Here is a 17,647-nt window from a genome sequence, read left to right as displayed (position 1 = left end):
AGCCTTGATCATTTAATTTAATTTTCTTCAACCGAGACACTTAGATCGCCAAGCTAATTTTAGATTACTTAAAAAAGTGTAATTAGTATTTTCTAAATTTTATATAAATATTATATATTAAATTTCATATATTACCTTCATCTTATATCTTGCATCTTATACATATACATTTTTTACCATCACACACTTTAGAAATGTTCAGTAAAGGGAAGTTGTCCAAACGTTTAACACTGAATTGCCTCTTGTTAGACGCAGAAGAAACCTGAATTCGTAGTTGCTACTATTAGGTACATTTTCTTATTTAAGATTCATCGGATGCTACCTCTGGAAACGAATATATTGTTATCTTAGTCAATATGCTTTTTGCTTAAAGAACAACAAAAACTTACTATTGTCAAGTCTAGGTAATCTGTTGCTAAACCACTACTTATATTCTTTTTTTCCCCAACACAGGTAAAATATTTTTAAGAGTTATATTGGTTAATATCATTTGACTTGGTTGTAGACACACATTATATCTACTTACGAATCAAATACTTAAAAATAAAATATATAATATAAATGTAGCATATATGGCGTTGCTGTACTTGACCGACTACTTAAAACGTATCTACATAGGTATACTTACATTATTAGACATTTTACGAATGATGATCCAAATGGGTTCAATCCGGGCTGTTGAAGTTTTACCTTTATTCCCTTGCTTGTAACACAATTTTCAAGTAGAAATTTTCGCGCCAGAAAAAAAACATTTAGGCGAACAAATTATAAATTAGGTTTACACTGAACACAACGGTTTTAAATCAAATCGATACACTGTCGAATGGCTGACAACATAAGATGTGACACCCACTATTGTCAAGATAAAGACCTTACCTGACCGGTGATTGCCTAAATGTATACTTACCGTACTTGAATATTAATGCAACCGTTGTGTAATCTGAACTTTGTATGTACAATTTTCTACATAAAGACGTTTTCCATGTCTTCCGTCAATCAAATTTATTCCGACGGCTATTGAAAACTAAATAATATTCGATTAGGTACAAAAGTGTAAATAAAATAACAAATCGATTTTAGCCAGACAACACCTATGAAATTTTTGACCGGTACATTTGTTCAACTGTAGCCTTTACACATTTTCTTAATCAACATTACAAACTTCATCGGTTCCCTAATCTAGAAATTAATAATTGTTATATTAGTTTTAATATTATTTTTGTTTATATAACAACAAAAACTTACTTTTGTCAAGTCTGTGGGTTATCTGTTGTTACAAACACTTCTTTTCTTTTTTCCATTGGTCTCGAGAGTAATTTATGTTGCTTATGTTGGCACCTAGACACTTAAAATCGTTAACTTCTGCTGTGATTCGTTTGACGTTTATATAAATAAAATTGACTTACCGTTTTTAATAGGAACAATCAAATATATACCTGTATTTTTATGACATCAAAATTTTTTCATTGTTTTCGAGCCTTGATCATTTAATTTAATTTTCTTCAACCGAGACACTTAGATCGCCAAGCTGATGTTAAATTACTTAAAAAAGTGTAATTAGTATTTTCTAAATTATATATATATATATATTTTAAATTTCATATATTACCTTCATCTTATATCTTGTATCTTAAACACTTAAATTTTTTACCATCACATACTTTAGAAATGTTCAGTAAAGGTAAGTTGTCCAAACGTTTAACACTAAATTGCCTCTTGTTAGACGCAGAAGAAACCTGAATTCGTGGTTGTTACTATTTGGTACATTTTCTTATTTAAGATTCATCGGATGCTACCTCTGGAAACGAATAAATTGTTATATTAGTCAATATGATTTTTGCTTAAACAACAACAAAAAATTACTTTTGTCAAGTCTAGATATTCTGTTGCTAAACCACTTATATTCTTTTTTTCCCCAACACAGCTAAAATATTTTTAAGAGTTATATTGGTTAATATCATTTGACTTGGTGGCAGACACACACTAATTCTACTTACGACTCAACTACTTAATACATTTGGAATAGGCAGCTGATGTATACTTACATGATTATAATTTTTACTAATGATGCCTCATGGGTTCAATCCGTTCTGTTGAACTTTGAACTTGATTCCGCCATGCTTGTAACGTTAATTTGCAAGTCTGCATTTGTTATTAAACATGTTGCCACATTCCATTTTTCCATTTCAATTTAAATCGTTTGCGTTTTACAAGTAGACATTTTCGCGGCAGAAAAAAAACATTTGGGCGAACAAATTATAAATTAGGTTTACACTGAACACGACGGTTTTAAATCAAATAGATACACTGTCGAATGGCTGATAACATAAGATGTGACACCCACTGTTGTCATGATAAAGACCTTACCTTATGGGGAGAAACTGGAAATCGGAAATGAGCAAAACACGGAGACTGGACACTTGAGCACGAAGCGACAGTTTGGCAGTCTGTCGTAGGTGGTAACGCTGTGGGGTAACGGAGGCCTTTATTGGCTCACGCTACCAACGGTAAACCGTCAATGGTGAATCACGAAGAGTGCCCACGGGGCGGGTTTGTATGGCCCGGGACTCGGAGAGAGAGGTTTAGACGATAGACTGAATGTGGATGGCGTAGGCTCTGGTTGCGTTACGCCAGTCGCCGAAATGGCGGGAAGTGCGGACCCGGTGTCACCGGAACTGCGTGCTCGCACGTTAGAACCGGTGGCCCAGGCTCGTGCGTTGGCGGACGTAATCAGCCAGTCTTCGAAAGCGTTGGCATGTTGGCGGTCATCGACACATTAGTCGTTGACCAGACGATGCTGGCGGGACGGCTCGCGGAGGCCCGTGAACAGCGGGATGTATTCGAGGCCGCTGTGAGACGGTTGGAGGCAGCGAGCAAGAGAGATTCGCGACTCTCGATGGCGGTGGCAACAACGTCGGAGAGACGAGTGAATCTCAGCAACCAATTCATGGAGGTCGTGAGATCCTCGTGGAATAGCGCGTTGCGAGGGAACGAGAGCATGGAGGTGTCGCCAACACCTGAGAAAAAGAGGCGCAAAAGGAAAAAGAAAAAGGTTGGCCAGTTGCAAACCGATCAGCCGATGGCCGCGGAATGCGCGGCGGTGGGTCTCGGAGGTCGCTGGTTTGTTGGAAAGGCAGAATGTAGATTCTGTCGATCTGCCAGCCGGCTGGTCAACGAGGCTCGAACTCCGTCCCAGGAAAGAGAACAGAAGCAGGGAGACGCGAGGGCGGACCGTGGAGCTTAGGACAACTCCGGAGGTAGCTGGCGCCGTTGTTGGCAAGCACCTGAGTGTTGGGCTGGCCACCTGTCATGTAGAGCCTCTCGTGTCCGTCGTGAGGTGTTTTAGATGCCAAGCGTACGGTCATGTGGGCGCCTTCTGCAGGGCGGTGTCGTTCGTCTGTCGATGCTTCGATGTCGGCTCTTCCTATCATTGCGAAGCAAAATTCGCCAAGCGTCGGATTGTTCAAATCGAAACACCGTCTAATAGTTGATAACATAGGATGGGACGGAACAGGACAATAATTATTCGAAGGACCTATCGTGGAAACCTGCAAATGTCTTTTGTGTGTTCAGCCCAAAAACATGGTTACAAAGTTAATTTTTGAAAACTATTTGTGCCAAAATATTTGGTTGAAAATACCTTAACTTATGGAGTCCGGCGGTTACCTAAATGTATATTTACCATACTTGAATATTATTGCAACAGGCGTGTAATCTGAACTTTGTGAGTACAGTTTTCCACATTAAAAAGTTCTCCGTGTCTTCCACCAACCAAATTCGTTCCGACGGCTATTGAAAACCAAATAATATTCAATTAACTTGTATATAATATAACAAAACGATTTCAGCCAGACAATACATATTAAACAAAATTCAATAATATTTTTTCATTCGGTGATTGTTAAAATAACATCGTTTTACACACATTGTTTTTAATAATAAATATTTCACCCCATTTTTTTTACACATGATGTAGGTTAGACCTGTGTTCAGACTTAAGACACTCCCTGTGGGGCAGGGGGGTTGTCGAAATTTGAGTTTGAGGGCATGTGTGCCTAACCAATGTTCACTATAACAATGTCGTCTCAATCCAACGGTTTTTCGCGAAGATACTTAGCAAATCAAAGTTGACGGTTGAAAATAGACCTTTCTAAGATCTCCTTAGTTAGGTATTATTATATTGAAATACATCAACCAACAGCTTTATATAAAACAACAACAAAATGTATAGCGTACCATATTATAAATTGGAAAATATGTGCATTTTTTTTGGGAGTTTTACTGTGTTTTAAAGTGGAAAAGATAAACTTAGTATTAATTTGCCTACAAACTTAACATTTATTAATTTTTATGGAAAAAAACTCTGAAAAAAACATTTTAAAAATTAATCGAAACAAAAAATTAATCAAGACAACAAAAATATTTATTAAAAAAATATAATTTCATTAATTTTTCCGACCAACTCATAAAATATATAATGTCAAAATCGATCAAAAATTAGAATTGAGTTCATCAGTCTAACGAAACAATGTTAAAATTATTAAAAAAGTAGATTTGGAGAAAAAATCAAAAGTATATAAAATTATTTAAAACATATTTTTTGTTATTTGTCGGTTTCTAAAATCATCAGACAAACTGCCAAATATCAGCCCAATTAATAACTTGAAAATACTTACTTTATGATGTAGTTGATACTATTAATTCTCAGATATTGGAAAGTTCAAGTCCTTCGAGTTTCAACTAATGAAATTCTGTGAAAACAAGACTTCCAAGTACCACGTGAGAAGACACAGGCTCGAAGCGAAGATCTTACTAAACTGTATTGTTGTTGTAAAATATCGAGTATTGTAAATATTAGTTATATTAATTATTATCGTTGCCAAAAGTGACCTAGTGTAAACAAATTGACTATACGCCAAAACATGTATAAATTAATTATTTTAATACGTAATTAGCGTTTTTAAAGGTCTTACCAATTATTGTGCATTTCTGAGTCAATTCATGCCAATTTTCAATTCAACAAACAAATTATTAATATTTTTAAAGTTTGAACCGTTTTCAGCCCACCTTAAAGTACCAAAAAGATTAACTAGCTGATTCTCCCCTCCGCTATCAGTAAATGTTCCTTTTAACATCATTTATTTATGAACTTTTTTAATAAAACGTACACATAAATGAGTACTAAATGTTTTAAATAAAACAAACTTACATTATTATTGTACAAGTGTTTCATATGCGGAAATATTTCACTAGAAAACAGTTTATGTTTCATTCCATATAGGTCGCGATATACTATCGTCTACATTATGCAAATTGTTGTCGTTTTCAAGATTCCACAATACTTTTCCCATCAAAAATAATTTTTCTGACAGAAAAAATATAAAATGAATTTTACACGTAATAGATTCACAGTATACTTTGGTTAGATCTACTTTAATTCTAAAAACTTAAAAAAAAAAAACAATGAACATTGTTTTGCCACTTTTAGGTAACGTTCATTTAGATAACTATATTCCTTCAACTACACGTTGTACCTACTTAATAATGCTATAGCTATTGAAAAGTTGCTCAAATTTTTTTCTTTTTAAATTACTTATTAAATTATAGTAATTTCATTTTTCTTATAAACAATATTGCCCATAATGTGAATAATCGCTGTATATTTGAAAAGAAACAGTGTTTTTTGAGTAATAAAAGTCGTTAAGACATATTTTATTTTGAAACATATTTAAAAATAGTTATATTATGTAAGGCATATAATTGAACATAATTAATTAACACATATTAAGAATTATAATATTATAATATTAGACTGTTCAGTCGTGGTAAATTTTTTCCGTATTTTTATTTATTATTTTTTTTGATATTCTATTGAATTATGTATGTTCGCTATTCCCTGCTTTATCCTTTCTCTCGTTTTTTCTTTCCTAAGTTCAGCGAATTCTTTGACGGATAAGGATAAGTTGAATTTTCTACGATGGTTCATAAAAAGTTCCTTGAATATTCGTGAATCTATCCAACGTGAAGCTAAAAAACAATACAAAAATGTTGAATTTAAATATAAACAATATTATATGTTATTATGAGGGCATGGGGTGTGGTGCAGTTGTCACTTCATTTGTCGACGAGCAATTTATTTTAGCAAAGTTATTATTAAATGATATGTAACGTGTGTAATTGATGTTTACCAGGTTTTTGCGTTGGATAAAGTTCTTCTACAATGTTAAACACGATAGTAGACTCGTCGTCGTTATCAGTCATATACTCGATAAATTGCCACGTTGAAATACATACAACTATGTGATCTTTTAGGTGTATGATTTCTATTGCTATTATACCATCCCGGAACGCCTCTTCTACAATCTGAAAATTGTTTATCAATACCAAGTTTAATTCCATAAAAAAAATCGGTCATGAAATTTAAGTACACCCAGACTTAAAATATATACGTATAACTCACGTGCTAATTAACAAGGAATATAAAAAAAAAATCATTTCTCTATTAATTTATTATAAATAAAAGTATAAATTAGTGTTATGTATTGTTTTTTTTTTTGGGGGGGGGGGGTACTACTTTAGTAGTAGCAGCGGTATTACGACCTTTAGTGTTTTATTGCCTAAATTAAAAAAAAAAAATTAATTTAAACATTATTTTATCGATTGCTATAATATAACACAAATATATTTTAGCGGTTGATAAACAAATATTATTATAAGCTTTAATCTTAACCCATAAATTTTTCCAATGATTAGCGCATTCTTGTACTGATATGAATTTTTTGATGGAATGGCGTTTTAAAATTTCACCAAATAAATCAGAATTTAAAAAATCTGAAACAAAAAGAAATACAAACATTTCGAATTTAAATATAAATAATGTATACAACGAATAATATTATAGTTAATGTTTACCATGACTTTTTCCTGTACGCTCATTGAGGTAATCATTCGTGATTTGAACATCTTGTATGGTTTCACAGATATGCGGAATATAACAAACCATTGGAATAGGATGACTAGGACCTCGGTGAGCATTTTTAAATAACATTCGAACGAGTCTGCTATAACCTAAACATATTTTATCAATACTAAGTTGAATAAAATAACCTAATATTTAAAAAATAGTAGTATTTATTACCTGATCATCAGTTATCTCATTTATTTGTAAGTCTTTAAACTAAAATAATAATATTTTCTTAGATAAAAAATGGCTATTTAAGAAGACTTTTTAATTTATATTATTAATGATTCAGCAAAATATTAACAAAAACCTAATAATTTTAAAATAATAGAATGAATTACCTTATAATCAACCAGTTCGACTTCAGTTTGCCCATTAGGTGCATCTGAACTTGAAGGTCCAGTCCATTCCGGTAGAATACAGTTAAACGCCAGGATAAAAAATAGTAATAAAATAGAGAACTTTAAAAACATTGTGTTATTATATGAAGTAAAAACTAAAAGTTAAACTTTGAGAAAAAACGAACAATGTCTACCAACTACGAAAGCCTGCCTTGTATAGAATTGAAAAGAAAAACTAAAACTATATGAGTACATATGTAAGTATACTGAATTTGGCTGCTATTGAATTTTTTAGATGTGGCATTATTATTTAAATGTTATTGTGCAAACATAGAAATACCTTTACCGAAGAGGTGTGAATTTTTTTTTAAATTTTACAAAATATAGGTTGGAAATTGTGTACCTATTGTAACACCATTAAATTTTTGATACGATATTTGATAGAAGACTATGAAAAAAATATAAAAAATAAAACAACTTGTGTTGGATTGAAAAAAAAACCACAATATAATATTGTGTTTATTACTTGTGTCATTTGCATATAAAAACGTGCATAAATCAACTTGTTCACTCTAAATAAATATTATGTAATTTCGGTTTTGCTAAGTACAAGGAGACAAAATTAATTCGGCCTTAACTTAATCTATCTACCTAGATTGTATGTATTATATATTTCCCATCTTTTAAAAAAAAAGACACTTTTATCACGGTTGAAGTTTATTAGTGGTACAGACTTTACCGACTATTCTCTAATCACAAGTGCCAATGACAATTGGAAAAAAAAAATTTGTATTGGTTCTATAGAATGTTTAGTCAAAAGATTTGAGTCATAAACGTTTATCTTTCATTAAAAAAACAACACATTTATAATTTATAAAAAAAAATATTGTCTTGCAGTTGGATAATATTATAAAAATGATTTTTAAACGTTGAGTTTTCAAGTTAAATTTTTATATGTATTAAACTTATTAAAAACCATTTTGAAAATATTTATATGTAGCACATAAGACTATTATAAGAGGAATATTCATCTCGGAGAAATCAAAATTACTCAAAACACTTTTAACATGTTTATATTTTAATTATAGCATGTATCTTTAAAGATACACTACCTCATCGACCTATATTAAGATAAAAAACAATTTTAAACAGTATTTTAAGATTTACTGAACTGTGTATATAAGTATGTTTATTTGTGTTAATTAAGTTAATTGTTTTTAGGCAATTTCTTAAAAAGAAACTAAGTTAGAAATGCATCCGCACTAAAAAAAATAGGTATTTTATTTACTGTAATAAAATAATAAACACCTACATATTAGACTTTTTGGGGAGGGTATATGAACCTTTTTTATTTTCTTTTACGTTATCTCCTACCTATGACCCACGTAATGTCTAAATATGTGAGAGGGCCTTTTTGGATATGACACCATAAATAGTAATATAATAATATTATAATGCTATTAAGTTATTAGGTATGTCTGAGTGAAAACCCCTCACGAATCTGCATCCATGTTTAAAAAAGTGAGTATAGGTATTGTAATACCTATTCAGTTCCTAGTTGGATGGTTGGATGGATGGTTCATTCACATATTATAATAAACTAAAATTTTTCCATTTTTTGCTTTTTCAATTAAATAAAAGCTTCGACTACAGTAGAGTGAAGTCGTCATAAGACACATGAGCTCACAGCATTCCCATAAATGTTAATAACAGAGAGTCGATAGTAACCGAAGACAGATAATTCATTTTAAATTAAGTATGATGTACTGATGTATCAGTCTAAAGTTGGACAAAATGTGGAAGAGTTTCTTTAATTGACTATTTTTAGTAGTTAGTTATTGTACTCAAATTCTGAAAACTTAAATGAAGACGGATCTAGTACGGCTCTGAAACATGTATAAAATTGTTTAAAAACTAACAAGAAACTTACTATTTTATTTATAAGACGACTTATTAGTATCATACTTCTTATCCAAAACTTATGTACAAATTCATATTTTTTAGGAGTGTTTGACTAACTTATTTAGAATTATTGAAAATTATTGCTTACAAAAATATAATTTAATTTAAAATTGTTTGAGTTCACAATTTTTTTGGTAAATTTACATAACGTAAAAATAAACAATAAAAATATATTTGGAATATTCTATTATTTTGACTACTTAAAATAAAATGATATTATACATTGGTAATAAAAAATATCCATGTTATATGGGTGACAAATTGAATAGGCAGGTTGGAAGTATGACCTCATAGTTGGTGTAGAAAATAAATAGCAAAAAATTGAAATTTAAATTATATATTTTTTTAGACAACCTTTCAAATCATCGCAAAAGCCATATGGCGGTAAGTTTAATTGATCGCAAATGGTTCTGTGGTTCTAGTATTTAAATAAAATTGACCTCTGATCCTGAAACAAACATTTTAAGGTTATTATACATAAAACCATTAAGAATTATGACAAATTTTAATGGTAAAAATCACATAATATAATGTAACTAAACGTAGCACAACTCTAAAGTTTAAACTATTACTAAACAACATTGTAGGTAGTACATAAATACTATACTAGAAGAAAATAAATTTGAAAACCATTAAAACTTTCAGTTTGAGTTGTTGTAAATTTAAATCTAGTATTAAAAACCATTAAATTGTATTTAATGTTACTTTTCGTTAGCAGCTATTCCCATGTATTGAACAATCTGGCCATTGCTGTTGTTCAAATCCCTCAGGCATTTACCGCTATTGAATGCATCGTACGAGTGGCAACTAACAGACGGAAAACCATAAGGATTTTGTATGGATTCGATGTAATATTTCCAAGCCCTTACGTGACTACAGGTTGCTAAAAATCACAGATATAGTTCAATAAACATTTCCCAATACGGAAATGTCATATCTTATATTCGTAATAATAAATTACGTGGTTCGTACAGTGCAGACAGGCTAAAAAGTTTACTGGATTTATGTTTGGGCAACACATGATATGTTTTTGTTTCTAAAAGTATTACATCGCTGGGGTTATGCTAAAACTACCTGAAACAATTGAGCTAATTCAGCTTAAAGTATTTGGAAATCTACCACATGCATCAGTTTTTGGTTTTCATGATATTATTAGTGAAGAAGTAAACTTTTGGCCCTATATTTGTAAAGTACGTATAGTAACTCTGGTACACAACTGTATTATACAAGAATCAACCAGCACACTGATTTTTGTGGGCTCAAATAAAGACCGTGCCTAGAGGAGGGGGTGGAGACTAAATTGATGAAAAGCGCGTCAGTTTGATACAAATGACGATTGAAATAAATGTAATGGGGGGAAGGGTATTAAAAAACTGTTTTCCTAGACTTAAGACTGCGCAAAACAGTTAGCATGGTATTTTTTTCAATACACATGTAAAGTATGTTACTTATTTCTAAATATAATGATCTTAGATAGATTACATCTACGACTGAGACCCACCGTATCCGAAAACCTTATTTAATTCCTTATATTTTGGCGTTGAACATCCAGGCTGTATAGGAAAGCCACCATTTGGAAAGAAGTCGACGTGACCCATTGGAACGGGAAATCCAAACTCTCCGCCGTCAGTGTGTATGACATCCACGAACTTTGCATCAGACGGCGTCAGGTGACCTTTATTGTTAGTTCCTCGGTAAAGAGGATATGCCGGGTCTAACCCTGTAAAACCGAAAAAAACACTACCATTAGTTTAAGTATTTTCTTAAAAGTTCAGATAAGACAGGGACACCTTTCGGCCCGTTATGATAAATACTAACAAGACTTAGGGGAGCTGTGTTAATATTATGTTAAAAGAAATCTCTTAATTTGACCTAGCAATATCAAATTCAAATTATTTGGTAAAGGGGTTGGATTCTACTTTCTAATGTAAACGTGTGCTGTCAGAGTGAGACAGAGAGTACATTCAATTTACTTGTATTTATATTTTTTATAATTGAGATAATAAAAAATTAAATATTTCACAAACCTTAAATAAAACCCATCCCTGGAAAAACAATGTCTGTCTCGGCTGTTATTTATTATAATTCCTAACCTGTAATTCTGGGTAGTTTTCCGATTTTGAGTTCCTTGCCGGCGAATGCAGCGATTTCTGCACCCAGACTAAAACCGATCACGTGGATATTGGACAACCTGAACCCTTGACTCACTAAATATTCGATGAATCTGGCCAAATACTGTCCGACTACCTTTGTATTGCGAACCGCAAAATTGTACCACGGGAATGCAATCAACTTACTACACTCGACGAGTATAACGTTTACTCCTCCACGGCGAAGGTACGCTTTAAAATAATATTGCAGTCTACAGAAGCAGCTAATAATTAACGAGGCTTTTTTACTTACCATTCTTCATAGAAGTACCGCCTATTGATGTGTATTGCTCAGTGAATCCGTACACGTAGATCACTGTAAGTTTGTTTCTGTCTATTTGAGACCTACGCAGTGACTCGTCATCGTTTACTAATATCTGACGTGGTTCATTTGGGTTTTCCCTAGATGTTTAACCATTAATATTTTACGGATATTATACATAACTAGCAGTAATAATATTTAGCCATTTGAATCATTTTTAATAATATCGATAGAAGATTAATAAATTATTTATTCTCAATTATATATAATGTTCAATGTATTAATAGCTATACGGGGAAATTTACGAGGTTGGCGTATAACTATAATAGCAATATGCATTATTTTATAGTTGTATTCTAAACTATTAATAGTGTTAATTTTTTAACAACGATTTTATTTTGTATCCTTGAATGAACATATGACTTCACAGATAAATAAATTACTACGTTTTAAAAATGTTACGAACCTAACCGTTACTTTTTAATCTACCTATGTGTTTAAAAAAAAACTGCTGGATTTTAAGCACCAAAAAAATTTTACTCAAAAATAAATAAAAATTGTATCAATGACAAAAATATTGTATTAAAAAAAAAAAAAATGATAATCACAAAATCAAAAACTTATTTATAATCGAAAACACTTACGTTGTATAGGATATAAATGTAATGTCTTCTTTGATGTTTATCGGACAGCAAGATTGGCATTGTCCCTTGGGCGCCACCATTATAGTGGCTGGGCTGTTCTCTGGATTACATAATTAATGAAAAACGATTTCTTAAGTTTACCAGCAATGTTATACAATTATCAAACCGATCTTACCTATAATAACCGTGTATGCCAAGCAGAAGATACCTAATGCGGCCATTGCGTTTGTAAATACCACGATAGAATACTTGTTTTATTTTATTTTAGTTTTTGAGTGCCAGTTATGCCGGCAACACTAGTTATTCACTTATAATCGTATGTACGTGGATTAAATAGAAATAGTTTTAAGCATTTCTTTGAGTTCACTTTCCATGAAAATACATAGATTTATAGTTAATGTCGACGTACGAAGACTCTCAGCCAGGAAAATGAGTTGGTAATGTACCCATTATTACTTTGATGTCAAGCAATACACATTAGACAATAATATATTCATGATATAATAATAATTTATACAATTATGAACGATTATTTTTACTTAAAAATAATTATGTCCATATAAATTTTTAAATTATTTCATTGTGTTATAATTTTGATTATGGAATTTTATTTTATATTTATAAAAATTTTGCGAGCTATTGTGGAATTTTTTTTTTTGGTTATTCACACTATTATTCAATATTATGAGAAGAATAAAAAAATCAAGCCAAGGACGTTGTGTTTTTTAAATTAATAATAAATCTGCAAACGAAAATACTAAAATAATTGCTTGTATAAAAAATTATTTTAATTTTGCCAAGGTAGTTTTTATTTAGATTTCTAATTACCGTCAGATCACAACACGTTCGGGCGTTCCGCCTTTGTTATACTAATTGCCTCGGAAAATTTTCAATAAAACATTATATTAAGCTAAAATTTGAAAACTTATGATTACCACATAAAAGAGGTATTCATTTATATAATTATTTTTAGCTTTTATAGCTCATGCAGGCCATATTTTTGTACAAAAACATGTGTTTCCACTTCTAACAGTATGTTCCTCAAAATAGTCCGATTTAAAAATTTAAAAAATGTCGAATTCTTCTCAACACTTACAAGACATCAATTGTGGTACAGTGTTCAAATTATAAATTTTAAAGTTATTAAAAATGTTTACAGAAGTACAAATTTGATCGATGCAAATAATGTAAAATCGATGTCCGTTTAAAAAGTCAGTGTTGCATTTGTTTTAAAGTACAATTTTAACTAAAATAGATTATTTTCGACTAAAAATCTCCAGTTGTATGATTTATTTTTATTTAAACAAATAAAAAATTTAATAAAAGTTTAACTATTAAATTTAACTATTTTTAGTTTGTAATAATTTATTATAATAAAATGTGCTATAACATAAATAAAAATGTTTCCAAAAAAAGAAACGCTACAAAATTGTAATTAGTTTAAGAGTAAACTAGTGTAGGGCGTTAAAATTAGCATCTTGCATATAAATTTAATCACAGAATATAATACTAATTATTACACTATATTAAAAATTAATATTTTTTTATATTTGAAAATAATATTTTATAAAAATGTGAAAAAATGTGAACAGTTGTGATATTTTCTGATGCTGTATGTATAACTAATTTCCCTTAATTTGAGATTTTTAAAAATTAGATAAAAGTTTTGACTATAGTAGAGTGAAGTCGTCATGGGGCACATGTATAGACTACAGACATATCACATATGGTTTATTTTAAAGCCCACTGTGTAGCCCACGCCATTTTTGTTAAAAACCAATAAATTGAAATAAATTAAATTTCTTTTGATTGAAAAATATTAATGCACGTGGCAAGATAACGTATACGTGTACTACTAATACAAACACTGTCATCTATTTCAACACAACCTTTCAGTTAAATTACTATTTTATTTAATTTAGCTTGATGCAAAATTTCGATCAAAAAATTGCTCTACCAAATTTAGAAGAAAAGTCAACCAGAGATTTTGCGAAATTAATTACAAACCGTATAGAAGATATATTAAGAGTTTACCCATACTTTCGGTTAACATACCAAAGGGCTAAGCTGAAGCAGAGTAAAGTAGATAGTTTGATAATAGATGGTATAGAAGAGTAAGATTTTATTATTATATAATTTATATTTTTATTATTTATATTTCATTAAAAAAACTTGTTTTATAAGCTACATAGAAACTTATAATAAAAAATGTACTTTTATTGAAATATATTTTTTTTCATTTTTCTTGATTTTGGATTTTTAAAATAACTATAACGCCCTCGAACTTCATCCCAGATAATAGGCACGTCATGGCTTATACATTTTTACTAAAGATAAATATAGTAAAATATTAAATTATTATACTGTTTTTGTATTCTATCTATCATCCAAAATAAGTTAAATAATTTTTTTCATACTATTCATCGTAACATAATTTCAGTATTTTTTAAATAAGTATGATATAATGATGTTTTAGCCTAAGAGTGGACAAAATAAAATTAAAATTTTACTTATATATTTTTTTAAAAACTTTAATTCAAATCATCGTGAGAACCATGTGGCGGTAAGTTTGATTGATCGCAAAAGGTTCTATGGTTCTAGTATTTAAATAAAATTGACCTCTGATCCTGAAACAAACATTTTAAGATTATTATACATTAACCCATTAAGAATTATGACACATTTTAATGGTAAATAACACATAATACAATGTAACTAATCGTAGCACAACTCTAAAGTTTAAACTATTACTAAACAACATTGTAGGTAGTACATAAATACTATACTAGAAGAAAATAAATTTGAAAACCATTAAAACTTTCAGTTTGAGTTGTTGTAAATTTAAAACTAGTATTAAAAACAATTAAATTGTATTTAATATTACTTTTCGTTAGCAGCTATTCCCATGTATTGAACAATTTGGCCATTGCTGTTTTTGGAATCCCTCAGGCATTTACCACTTTTGAATGCATCGTACGAGTGACAACTAACAGACGGAAAACCATAAGGATTTTGTATGGATTCGATGTAATATTTCCAAGCCCTTACGTGACTACAGCTTGCTAAAAATATCAGAAACGGAGTAGTGATATTTATTTTAGAGAAAATCGGATGAAATAAAATATTCAGTCCATTAAAATTTTCCAACATGGAAATGTTATATTTTTAAATTGTAATGATAAATTAGCAGACAAGCTAAAAAGTTTACTGGCTCTTTTTTGGATAACACGTAATATGTTTCTGTTTCTAACAATACAATTTTTATCCCATTTTATCCGAATTCAATAACTCTGGAAAAAGTTTCGAATTCCTCGTCATCTGTTCCGTGGTTGAACGCATCGACACTATTTCTATTCCCTTATTTCTATATATAATGATCTTAGATAAATTAAAGCTACGGCAGAGACCCACCATATTCGTAGGCCTCATCCGTTGCAATTTTTTTTGGAGTTGAACATCCAGGCTGTATAGGAAAGCCACCGTTTGGAAAGAAGTCGACGTGACCCATCGGAACGGGAAACCCAAACTCTCCACCGTCAGTGTGTATGACATCCACGAACTCTGCATCAGACGGCGTCAGGTGACCTCTATTGTTAGTTCCTCGGTAAAGAGGATATGCCGGGTCTAATCCTGTAAAACCGAAAAAATACACTTTCGTTAGTTTAAGTATTTTCTCAAATTTCCATATAAAAGCGAGACACCTTACGCCCCGTTATAATAAAAATAAATATTCTCAAGACCATACTTTGGAGAGCTCTGATAAAATTATATTAAAAGAAATCTCTCAATTTGACCAAGCATAATCAAATTTAAAATATTTGGTAAAGGGGTTGGCTTATACTTTCTAATGTAAACGTGTGCTGTCAGAGAGATACAGAGAGTACATTCAATTTACTTGTATAATATTTTTTATAATTGAGATAATTAAAAATTCAATATTGGACATTTTTAAATAAAACCCATCCTTGTAAAAACTCTATCTGTAAAACTCTGCCAGTCTCGGCTGTTATTTATTATAATTCCTAACCTGTAATTCTGGGTAGCTTTCCGATTTTGAGTTCCTTGCCGGCGAATGCAGCGATTTCTGCACCTAGACTAAAACCGATCACGTGGATATTGGACAAACTGAACCCTTGACTCACTAAATATTCGATGAATCTGGCCAAATACTGTCCGACTATCTTTGTATTGCGAACCGCAAAATCGTACCACGGGAATGCAGTCAACTTACTCCACTCGACGAGTATAACGTTTACTCCTCCACGGCGAAGGTACGCTTTAAAATAATATTGCAGTCTACAGAAGCAGTTAATAATTAAAGATGCTTTTTTAATTACCATTCTTCATAGAAGTACCGCCTATTGATGTGTATTGCTCAGTGAATCCGTACACGTAGATCACTGTAAGCTTGTTTCTGTCTATTTGAGACCTACGCAGTGACTCGTCATCGTTTATTATTATCTGAAGTGGTTCATTTGGGTTTTCCCTAGATGTTTAACTATTAATATTTTACGGATAAAGTACATAACTGGAAGCGTTTGTAATAATATCTGTATACGGTTAATACATTAAAATAGCACTATTAGCTTATGTAAAAAAAAACACGTAACACAAATTTACATCACACTAATTTTACTAAAGATTAAACAAAAATTAAATGAATGATTAATATATTGTATCAGAAAAAAAGGATAAAATCAAAAACACTTACGTTGTATAGGATAAAAATGTAATGTCTTCTTTGATGTTTATCGGACAGCAAGTAGGGCATTGTCCTTTTGGCGCCCTAATTATGAGCTCCGAGCTGTTCTCTGGATCACATAATTAATGATAAACGTTTTCTTAACTTATCCAGCAAAGTTATACAATTATTAAAATCGATCTCACCTATAAGAACCGTGTATGCCAAGCAGAAGATACCTAATGCGGCCATTGCGTTTGTAAATACCACGATAGAATACTTGTTTTATTTTATTTTAGTTTTTGAGTGCCAGTTATGCCGGCAACACTAGTTATTCACTTATAATCGTACGTACGTGGATTAAATAGAAATAGTTTTAAACATTTCTTTGAGTACACTTTTGGTGAAAATACATAGATTAATAGTTAATGTCGACGTACGAACACTCTCCTATGAATTTTTATTTTATATTTATACATTTTATGCAAACATAACACAATACTAGATTATGGTTAATGTTACCACCTATGTGGGATTTGGTTTATAGTTATTCATACTACTATTCAATGTTATGAGAAAAAAATAACGTCATACCAAGGGCATTGCGTTATTTTGAAGTAATTGTTTGTATAAATAATTCCATTTT

At 30.9% G+C, this 17,647-nt stretch overlaps 3 protein-coding genes across 3 annotated transcripts; all 3 read right to left on the bottom strand.

Moving 5' to 3' along the window:
* Nucleotides 1–5,851: 5,851 nt before the first annotated feature.
* Nucleotides 5,852–7,400, bottom strand: LOC126837899 (uncharacterized). The gene is made up of 5 exons (XM_050571877.1): nt 7,303–7,400; nt 7,139–7,177; nt 6,913–7,068; nt 6,189–6,363; nt 5,852–6,027 (listed from the first exon to the last, which is right to left on the bottom strand). Exons 3-5 carry the CDS (start codon nt 7,033–7,035, stop codon nt 5,852–5,854), a joined length of 474 nt encoding a protein of 157 aa, XP_050427834.1. The 5' UTR covers nt 7,036–7,068; nt 7,139–7,177; nt 7,303–7,400.
* Nucleotides 7,401–9,654: 2,254 nt separating this feature from the next.
* On the bottom strand, nt 9,655–12,541 carry LOC126837898 (pancreatic triacylglycerol lipase-like). Its single transcript, XM_050571876.1, has 7 exons — nt 12,491–12,541; nt 12,321–12,415; nt 11,668–11,816; nt 11,358–11,606; nt 10,766–10,984; nt 9,970–10,147; nt 9,655–9,712 (listed from the first exon to the last, which is right to left on the bottom strand). Exons 1-7 carry the CDS (start codon nt 12,539–12,541, stop codon nt 9,655–9,657), a joined length of 999 nt encoding a protein of 332 aa, XP_050427833.1.
* Nucleotides 12,542–14,801: 2,260 nt separating this feature from the next.
* LOC126838788 (pancreatic triacylglycerol lipase-like) lies at nt 14,802–17,450 on the bottom strand. Its single transcript, XM_050573495.1, has 7 exons — nt 17,208–17,450; nt 17,032–17,131; nt 16,658–16,806; nt 16,348–16,596; nt 15,732–15,950; nt 15,205–15,382; nt 14,802–14,947 (listed from the first exon to the last, which is right to left on the bottom strand). Exons 1-7 carry the CDS (start codon nt 17,251–17,253, stop codon nt 14,857–14,859), a joined length of 1,032 nt encoding a protein of 343 aa, XP_050429452.1. The 5' UTR covers nt 17,254–17,450; the 3' UTR covers nt 14,802–14,856.
* Between the last annotated feature and the right edge of the window lie 197 nt (nt 17,451–17,647).

The sequence above is a fragment of the Adelges cooleyi genome, unplaced genomic scaffold (genome assembly GCF_023614345.1).
Source record: "Adelges cooleyi isolate 19-005CV unplaced genomic scaffold, UGA_ACOO_1.1 ACOO_flye_CR_arks_rails_tigmint_CR_PRNA_30, whole genome shotgun sequence".
Classification (NCBI taxonomy): Eukaryota; Metazoa; Arthropoda; class Insecta; order Hemiptera; family Adelgidae; genus Adelges; species Adelges cooleyi.
Note: the sequence above shows the minus strand (reverse complement) of the source record. Positions and strands in the feature narration are given on the sequence as shown.

What these genes read in the sequence shown, in the direction of transcription:
- LOC126837899 (XM_050571877.1), bottom strand. Translation starts at nt 7,035, where the DNA reads ATGCTCACCGAGGTCCTAGTCATCCTATTCCAATGGTTTGTTATATTC. An exon ending in GCGTACAGGAAAAAGTCATG is followed by an intron (nt 6,364 to 6,912) that starts GTAAACATTAAC and finishes AACAATTTTCAG; the next exon opens with ATTGTAGAAGAGGCGTTCCG. An exon ending in TTATCCAACGCAAAAACCTG is followed by an intron (nt 6,028 to 6,188) that starts GTAAACATCAAT and finishes ATTGTTTTTTAG; the next exon opens with CTTCACGTTGGATAGATTCA.
- LOC126837898 (XM_050571876.1), bottom strand. Translation starts at nt 12,541, where the DNA reads ATGGCCGCATTAGGTATCTTCTGCTTGGCATACACGGTTATTATAGGT. An exon ending in CGGTACTTCTATGAAGAATG is followed by an intron (nt 11,607 to 11,667) that starts GTAAGTAAAAAA and finishes ATTATTTTAAAG; the next exon opens with CGTACCTTCGCCGTGGAGGA. An exon ending in AAAACTACCCAGAATTACAG is followed by an intron (nt 10,985 to 11,357) that starts GTTAGGAATTAT and finishes TCGGTTTTACAG; the next exon opens with GGTTAGACCCGGCATATCCT.
- LOC126838788 (XM_050573495.1), bottom strand. Translation starts at nt 17,253, where the DNA reads ATGGCCGCATTAGGTATCTTCTGCTTGGCATACACGGTTCTTATAG. An exon ending in AAAGCTACCCAGAATTACAG is followed by an intron (nt 15,951 to 16,347) that starts GTTAGGAATTAT and finishes TCGGTTTTACAG; the next exon opens with GATTAGACCCGGCATATCCT. An exon ending in GGATGAGGCCTACGAATATG is followed by an intron (nt 15,383 to 15,731) that starts GTGGGTCTCTGC and finishes TGATATTTTTAG; the next exon opens with CAAGCTGTAGTCACGTAAGG.